Consider the following 9,653-nt stretch of genomic DNA (forward strand, 5'->3'; position numbering starts at 1 on the left):
TGTAAATCTTCACCCAAATCCTAATAAAAAAAAAAAAAATGGATCATCAGAAGAGGAAATTAGCCAATAATAATGAAAGTGCAGCAAAAATGGAAAGTGATAACAGAAGTGAAATTCCAATCAAACATAAATGGAATTATATAAGAAACAGCTGACCCAGGGAATGCTGCCATTGCTGCCATTTGAGAAACTCTAGATATACCAGAGGAATTTAGTGGAGGCAATGGAGAAAGCAGTTGTAGCAAAAAGGATAACAATGTGACACAAGAAGTGACACTGACAAAAAACTTAGTATTAAAAGAACTCTCAGATATTTCACAATATTGAAAGCACAAAGGATAAAATGTTGGAAGCTGATACAAACGCAGGAAGGAGTATGACAGTTGGCCAAAGCATAGAAAAAATGCTCACATTATATCATATAAGAAGAAGGCCATCACTGTTCTAACTACTCTTGATAAGGTCTTTTACAAAGAGATGAACATTCAATTCTCAGTGTTTCTAATATTTTAAATTGGTATTGCTGTGGTTTTTGTTTGGCACAGCTGAGTCAATTCCAACTCACAGCAACTCATTTTATTTTAAATTACAGTGTACTAAATGGTTTGCAAGAGCTCTGGTGGCATAGTGCCTAAGGCATTTAACTGCTAACCAGAAGGCTGGTGGTTCAAACCCACCAGCCACTCCTCGGAAGGAAGGCTGGGCAATCTACTTCTGTAGTAATACTGCCTCGGAAACCAAGGAGGGGTCTCCATGAGTTGGATCCGACTCAATGGCAGTGAGGTTTGTTTGTTTTTTTGGTTTTTTTTTTTTTGGTAAATGGTTTGCACTCAACTGCTAACCTAAAAGAGCTCTGGTGGTGTAATGGTGTAATGCCTAATGCATTTGACTGCTAACCAGAAGGCTGGCGGTTCAAACCAACTACTCCTCAGGAGGAAGGTTGGCCAAACTGCTTCCGCAGTGATACTGCCTCGGAAACCCAAGGAGGGATCGCTACGAGTCAGGTCCAACTCAACTGCACATAACAACAACAACAACAATAACTAACCTAAAGGTTGGCAGTTCAAATCCAACCAGCAGAAACCATGGAAGACAGGCCTGATGATTTGCTTGTATTAAGATTACAACCAAGAAAATCCTAAGGAGCAGCTCTACTCTGTAACACATGGGGTCACCATGAACTAGAATTCACTAGCAACTAACAACAATAAAAATTTGTATAAATTTTACTATTTTTTTCATTTCCCTATGCATTTTATAACTAACAGCAAAAAAGTTTTCCATGAATAACAGAAAATTGTAAAGGTCACAGAACAAATGTAACTTTTCCCATTCATTATTAAGACGGCTTTGCCTGGTTTCAACTTGCACAATCATTTGTAAATTCCCATGCGAAGTGAGTACTACTTATACCTGTAACTTCTGGCACATCAAAACATTTATTATTTCACAACTACAAGACAGACCTTCTACTCTTTCCCTCTGGTCCTTACAGTCTGCTCAAACAAATAAGAATTTGAACTGAGACTGGGAGAGACTAAGAAGATTTGTTTTTTTCAGGTAGGTACTGAAAGTGACTAAAAACCATTGCCATATCTGAACGTGTAATTCCCCAAACTCATCTTTATAACCTAAAATAATATACCCTAATGCTAAAATAGTTATCTAATCTGTCCTTTGTGATAACACAGTATTTCATGTCCTCATTCCTTTCATGCAAGGGCAAAGCAATTAACATATGATGGAAATAAATGATGGAGAGGAAATACAGTGTAGTAGCTTTAGAGTCAAACCTCAAATTGAATACTACCTCTGAACCATTCATTAAATATGCAATCTTAGATAAGTTACTTTTCAGAGTTTCAACTTCCTAACCTGTGAAACAGGGATGCTAATAGTACCTTCTTTGAGGGACAATTATAAAGATCAAAAGAGATAAGACATATGAAGTGCTTAGCGAAGTATGGAACACAGCACTTAAACAGTTATAATTACCATTATTATTATCATCGTCATCATCCTTAATATCACTATCATTAATGTAAGTATGCTGATAAAACTGCATTTATTTTAAACACATAATGATATTTTAACTCATAATTATTAATCAGCATAGTTTTCAAAGATCAAATTCTCTTACTCAAAGATATGATAATCACTTACCACTTACAGTGGTGAGACCTGACCTCAATTTCTCATTTTTCCCATGATACATGCACAAAAGGATGCCAACATTCACTCATCCTCTTCTTGCCGACCCTCTGATTCCTTTGTCAAACCCCTCCCTGCAATCTGTCTGCTCAGTTTCCTCTTCTGGGACATTGAGAACTAAAGACATTTCCCATTTCTCAGCTATCTGCTGAACAGTAGTATCTTGCTCTCTCACTGCCCACATGATTAACTGCCAGCTTTCTCTCGATTCTAATCTAAAACCTTAGTTCTAAACTAAGAATGATTATTACATGCATTATTACCAGGCTGCAAGGGACCTAAAGGCCAACTAAGGCAAACCACCTCTTTTCTCTACTAACCAATTTCCCCTAAAATATTCATATAAATTAGTTGAGCAGTGTCTGCATTAACACTTTCAGAGACAAGTCCTCTACCTCCCACTCTAGCCCAGTTTCAACTTGAATTATTAGTTTGAAAGTTTTCCCTTATGTTGAAGCAAAATCTCCCTCCTTCCAGTTCATTTCACCCATAAGACCTAATTCTGCATTCTAGAGAAATACAGAAAGTTTAATTGTTCTACTTGACAGCCTACCCAATATCTGAAGACCTCTGAGTTTCACTTTTCCATGTTACATATTCTACTTTAGAGCATGACTTAAAGTCTCTTTCCTCATGGTCATAGTACGGTACTCTGGACCAGATGCAAGCTTGCCAACTCGATTTAACATGTTGGTAAAAAAGTGTTTCCTTTGCCAGCGTTTGGGTTGCCAAGTAATTACATTGCAAATGATCCCTTTGCCCATATTCTTTCATTATTATGTAAAAATTATTCATTTAAACTAGTTCAGGAAAAATTACTTTAAGCCTAAATCATGGTTTAAAGGGAATGGTACTAAAGTACTGTAAAATGCAAAAAGAGTTCTGTTTTCTTTTTTTAACTTATCCTAATCAATTACTAAAGTGCTCTGGTAGTACAGTGTCTAAGGCATTTATCTGCTAACCACAAGGTTGTGGTTCAAACCCACCAGCTGCTCCACAGAATGAAGATGGGGCAATCTACTTCAGTAAAGATTTACTGCCTTGGAATCCAAGGGGGTTGCTATGAGTTGGAATAGACTCAACGACAGTGGCTGGGTGAATGGTCAATTACTGGGAATAGAACAAAGTAGGATTAACCAAACCCACTGCCACTGAGTCAATTCTGACTCATGGGGACCCTATAGAGCACAGTAGAACTACCCATAGGGTTTCCAAAGCTGTAATCTTTATGGAAGTAGTCTGCCCATATTTCTACCATGGAGTAGCTGGTGGATTGGAACTGCCAATCTTGAGATTAGAAGCCGAGTGCTTACCCATTGCACTACCAGGACTCCATAAAGTAGGATCAGGCGGCATGAAACCCTTGCCTCTTTCCTACAAACCCAAACAAACACACATGCAATGATGGGAAGGTTAGCTAAAAACAGATTTGGCCTCAGAAAGGGATCCAATTAAAAACAAGCAATAATAGCTAGCCAAAGAACAGTCGTCTCTGTACCTTACCAGAAGAAAGTACCTGAAAAGAGGATCACATCTTGTGTTCTTAATACTTGACCAAAGTAAATAATGTTAAAATAAGTGACAGAATTCTCCTGTGCTCCCCAGCCTAGTAAAACACATATAGAGAGAGCAAAAAACTGACTTGGGCAGTAGAGCCTGTCAGGGGCAGCAGCTGGAGAAGGATTCTGCCCCAAGTCCTCAGAAGGTTCAGTCAGGGGAAGCAGTGTGCTCAGATGACCCCTGGCCCCTAGACAGTGAGACAGGGGGCAGAACAGAGCAGGGACTTGGTCTCTCGTGCTCTTGGGAGCCTAGCTCGACCAAGAGTGTACAGACTATATGCTCTCGTGGTACCAGGAGATAGGTGAATAGCAGTGCCCAAGAGCAGATTGGAGCTCTGGTACACCAAGATACCGTGGGGTCAGGAGTGGAACTGGGGGGTGGGGTTCTAAGCCTGGTAAAACTGTTCCCTGGAGGTAACTGAAGCGGTCCAACAAGAACAGAGAAAGAGGAAGGGAAAACCCTTACCGAGTTTTCACATATTTGAGGGAAGATTAAGCTAGGAAGTGTTCCCTTCCCTGTGCCCTATGGCTGAGGTGGCGGAGCAACACTAGGAGCAGGTGTCCAGCAGCCTCATTCAAACGGACAGAATCCTCCACACTTCCCACCTCTTCCCGGGCTGCCCCACACCGCCCATCAGGTGAAATTCTCATCCCCGACGCTGCTCTTCAGGCTTTTTCCTTGGATTAGGCACGAACTCGGCACTTCTCTTCCGGCCCTCAATCTTAAGGGCCCCCTTCAGTCCTTCCAGACTCCAGCACTCTTCGTCATACACACAGTATTCTCCTGTGCGCCCCTCTCATCTGTAGCATCCCCTATTCCTTCCCCTGGCCCAGCGCTCCCCCACTCCACCTTCCTTGGCCAGGCCAGGTGCCTCCCATGCCCGCCAGGTTCGCCCTCTCCCTGCTCGGCGCGGCTCCCGCGCCCTTTCCCTTCCTCACACGGCGTCTCCCCCTCAGGCCAGACGCCCTCTCTCCTTCCCTCCCTGCCTCAGGCCAGTGCCCCGGTGCCCGTACCCGCACTCACAGAACTCGGCGATATACCAGGTCACGGTGTAATTCTCCTCACACCAATCCAGCGTGGAGGTCGTGGAGCCCCAGTAGCCGTCCCGGTCCCCAGCCGGAGCCATAGTGCGCGCCGCCGCCGCCCGGCGCTCCGCTCGCAGCGCTCGACTCCGCGGGCTCCCAGGCTGACTAGGGCCCAGCTCGCGCGCTTGGCTGGCGCCCCGCCCTCCGTCCCCTTGGGGGCGGAGCCGCGCGCCCGAGGGCTAGGCTGGCCGCGGGGAGGAGCCGGCCTAGACACTGAAACTGGCAGGCAAGAAGACCCCGCCCACCGTCGCCGCAAAGCCGCCCCAGGCCGGGATCCGGCTCCAGGCCCACCCAGAGGGCGTCGGGCTTGCCCTGCCCCCTATATTCCCTGTGGGCGGGGAAGGAGACTGATCTAGAAAGGGAGGGGTGATCTGGGTTGCGTGCCGCGCCTAGACACGCCCTTGGTGGTAGGTTCGGGGCTCCTGATATCCTATTTTCTGTAACCTGGTGCCTGAGTCTTTAATTGTGTGTGTGTGTGTGTGTGTGTGTGCCTTGATTTAATTGGGGCGGAGGTAGGATGTGCCCAGAAGCATTCTATCAAGTCCTTGCTTGACAGAACTGTGCAGAGATGCACCTCAGCGTATTCCATAGGCCACAGGCTTCAAAAGGAGTCCTAAAGCAGAATTACCCACTCCGAGGATTCCCAGGAATTAAAAAGTATGGGGTTTGGTTTTGTTTTAGTGTGCCTTGAGACTGTAAAAGGGAATGCAGTCAGAGTACTAAAGCAATTTGCGTGCTTTGCAGTTTAGGTTTCCACTCCCAGAGGTTTCTACCTAGTTGTTCTCATCTGCCTTTGAGCCAGGGACTCATGGCAACCCCATGTGTTACAGAGTAGAGCTGTTCCATGGTTCCCTTGGCTGTAATCTTTAGGAAGCAGTTAACCAGGACTCTCTTCTGCACAGCTGCTGAGTGGATTTGAGCTGCCAACCTTTAGCAGCCAATGGCAAACTACTTGTGCCACCTAGGCTTCTTTTCTAACTATAATTGTGTCCTTCTCTCCAAGCAACCAACAGCCTCCACTTGCCTCCAGCCTCAAGACTCTAATACTCCACAGGGCTGCCAAAAACCAAACTCACTACCATCAACTAGGTCTCGATTCATAGTGACCCTCCCTTGGATTTCCAAGGCAGGATCTCTATGTAAGAAGATTGCCCAAGCATCCTTCCAAGGAGTGGCTGGTGGATTTGAACCACCAGTCTTCTGGTTAGCAGTCAAATACTTTAGGCACTATGCCACCAGAACTCCCACAGGGCTGCCAGAGTGATCTTTTAACTGCACTGTTGGGTTACCCAATAAGCAAGGTAAGCACGGGCTTACTTGTGCTTACTCACTAATCTGTACTGGACAATTTCACGTTTTTCACCACATCAAAGATTCTTCTAGGTATGGCTGGCATCTGTCTCTCTCCCAGTCCCACACCCAGAGCACCTTCCTACAGAATCAAAGCCTCTTCAAATTTACAATCCCTAATGGGGATGGATTTTATGTATTGACCACCAATGACCAAAAACCAGAAGTATTATGGGATGACATCAAGAAGATCATCCATGAAGAAAGCAAGAAGTCATTAAAAAGACAGGAAAGGAAGATGAAAATGGATGTCAGAAGTGACTCTGAAACTTGCCCTTGAGTGGGGAGTAGCTAAAGCAAATGGAAGAAATGACAAGATAAAAGAGCTGAACAGAAAATTTCAAAGAGCAGCTCGAGCAGACAAAGACAATTACTACAATGAAATGTGCAAAAACCTGGAGTTAGAAGACCAAAAGGGAAGAACACACTAGGCATTTCTCAAGCTGAAAGAACTGAAAAAAAAAAAAAAAAAAAAAAGCCTTGAGTTGCAATACTGAAAGATTCTGTGGGCAAGATACTGAATGATGCAGGAAGCATCAAAAGAAGATGGAAGGAATACACAGAGTCACTGTATAAAAAGACCTGATTGATCTTCATCCATTTTAGGAGGTGGCAAGTGATCAACGATGGGGATGAAGCAGTGAGAACATGTGAAATTGTTCACTACACATTAATAAGTAAGCCAGTGCTTGCCTTTCTTACTGGGTAATCTGCCCATTTTTAAGACACAGATCCAGCCACTCTGCCCCTATGTTCACCCACACCAAGCTTTCCTGTAGTTTGTAATGTGCTACATCCACCCCCTCTTCCTGCCTTTGCTCCTGCTCTTGACAGCTGGGACTGTCTTCTAAACTGGGCTAACTCCCACTTCTCCTTTAAAACACAGCTCCATGAAGCCCACCACTCCCCTAACTCTCAGTCCTAAAAGCTCTTTTGCCCCTTGTTCACATCCTACCTGATACCATGGTAAGCAGAGACCTTGCTTTGGATTCTTTATTTTCCAAACGTTCTTATGTTCTACCCAGGACTCTGCTGACCATGTGATATGAAATGAAGAATATAAGATGATACAATAGCTATTTCAAAAACAAATGATTCAGGTGAGGTGCAATCAAAGGCCAAAAAGAAGGTAAGGAAAGATGAGCCCACGGCTTCTCTACAAAGTGACCCTAGCAGATGACACATGCAAAACTTTTTCTTGCTGCACACAAAACCTACAAAGAGAGGCAGTGTGTTTTAATTGAAATAGCAGGATTATCTGAGATTTTTCTTTGAACAACAGAGGTTTTAAAAAAAAAAAAGTCTGTCAAGTATGTCAACTCATACTGACCCCTCCTTGGGTTTCCAAGGCAGTAGCACTATGGAAGTAGATCGCCCAGTCTTCATTCCAAAGAGTGGCTGGTGGGTTTGAACCACTAGCCTTCTGGTTCACAGTCAAATGGCATTACGCCACCAGAGCTCCTAATAGATGTTTAGCTCCTGCTATTTACCAGGCTCTGATTGGCTGGTTGCTGGGAACACACATGGGTAAACAGAAAAGAGTCAAAGAAGACATTCTCTAAAAGATATATAAGAGTCATTGAGGCATGGGGAAACTTCTATTTCTAAACATTTTTTTAACTCATCCTCTAAAAATTTCTGTTTTAGGTATGATTTTAATGTATGTCATACTCATAAGAGTATATAATTTATAAATGAATAAAAACACATTATTTGAGGGAGCATACTCAAAAATGCTTTGCCAATGGGCTATTCAATCAAAACAGTTTAGGGGCCACCACATAGAGTGTGATTCTGCTTTTCTAGGAGTAAACCAAAAATTTGGTTTCTGTGGGAAGAATTCTGAAACTCAGTCAAGTGACTCAACACAAGAGGTGAGGTTATTTTATCAACACTGAAAATCTACTATGACTAAGATTTGTTGTTGCTTTGTGCCATCGAGTCAATTCTGACTCATAACAACCCTACATGACAGAGTAGAACTGCCCCCAGGAGCGAATCACCAGGTCTTATCTCCTGTGTAGAGCCACTGGGTGGTTTCAAACTGCCAACCCTTTGGTTAGCAACCGAGTGCGTAACTATTGCACCACCAGGGCACCCTGACAAAGTTTACCATAGTAAAATTTAGGAAGGGAAAATGCCTGTGCCCAACAGATAAGTTACACTGTGGTAGTACTGCTCAGAAAATGCAAAATGAACTTCACAGTTCCTTCAGCAATGTCTGTATTTCCTTTTGTTTCTTTCATCTTTTCTAAAATCTTTTCTCCCTCTGAATATAAAAGTAATACATGGAAATGTAACCAACCCAGAACAGCCAGAACATTTTATTTTATTTGTTGTTGTTAAGAATATCACAGCAAAACAAATCCATTTAACAGTTTCTACATGTACAATTCAGTGACATTAATGACACTGTACAAGTTGTACAACCATTCTCACACTCCCTTTCTGAGTTGTTCCTCCCCAATAACTTAAATTCACTGCCCTCTTACCCAAGACAATCTTGACAAAGAACAGAATTGAAGGACTCATACTTCCTGATTCCACCACTTACTACAAACCTATAATAATCAAGATAGTGTAGTGTCATAAGGATGGGCACATAGATCAATGGAATGGAATTCAGAATTCAGAAATAAACCCTTTAATTTCTGGTCAATAGATTCCTAAACCAAAAACCAAACCCACTGTCATTAACTTGATTCCGACTCATAGTGACCCCCACTGGGTTTCCAAGGCAGTAAATCTTTACAGAAGTAGATTGCCCTGTTTTCCTTACACAGAGCAGCTGGTGGGTTTCAACCACCAACCTTAATGGTCAGCAGTCAAATGTCTTAGGCACTGTGCCACCAGTATTCCTTGATGGGTCCTGAGATGACATAAATGGTTTGCACTCAACTACTAACCTAAAGGTTGGCAGTTCAAACCCAGCCAGCAGTACTGCAGAAGAAAGGCCTCATGATCTGCTTCCGTTAAGATTACAGCCAAGAAGACCCTATGGAACAGTTCTATTCTGTAACACATGGGATCACCATGGTCAGAATTGACTCAGTAGCAACAGGGTTTTTTTGGTTTGGGTTTCTTTGGTTTTCTTTGCTTTGGTTTATTTATGGTCAATTGATTTTTGACAGGGGTGCCAAGAAAATTTAATAGGGAAAGAACAGTCTTTTCAACATATGATACTGGGGCAACTGGACAGACACATGTGAAAGAATGAAGCTGTACCCCCTACCTCACACAATATATAAAAATTAACTCAAGATTCATCAAAGAACTAAAGTAAGAGCTAAAGCTATAAAACTCTTAGAAGAAAACATAAAAGTAAATCATTATAATCCTTATAACCTTAGCTTAGTCAATAGTTTCTTAGAGAAAACACCAAAAATACAAGTGACAAAAGAAAAAAAACACATAAATTGAACTTTATCAAAATTAAAAACTTTTTTG

General features: G+C 42.7%; 1 protein-coding gene across 1 annotated transcript in view; it reads right to left on the reverse strand.

Annotated features, from left to right (window-relative positions):
* ACER3 (alkaline ceramidase 3) overlaps positions 1-4,897 on the reverse strand; it is a 266,579-nt gene extending 261,682 nt beyond the window's left edge. The window contains exon 1 of the mRNA XM_007940912.2: positions 4,795-4,897. Within this exon, the coding sequence (XP_007939103.1) occupies positions 4,795-4,897 (103 nt within the window). The remainder of the gene's footprint in view (positions 1-4,794) is intronic.
* Positions 4,898-9,653: the final 4,756 nt, after the last annotated feature.

The sequence above is a fragment of the Orycteropus afer genome, unplaced genomic scaffold (genome assembly GCF_000298275.1).
Source record: "Orycteropus afer afer isolate SDZICR_OR568_19922 unplaced genomic scaffold, OryAfe1.0 scaffold00074, whole genome shotgun sequence".
In the NCBI taxonomy this organism is placed as follows: domain Eukaryota; kingdom Metazoa; phylum Chordata; class Mammalia; order Tubulidentata; family Orycteropodidae; genus Orycteropus; species Orycteropus afer.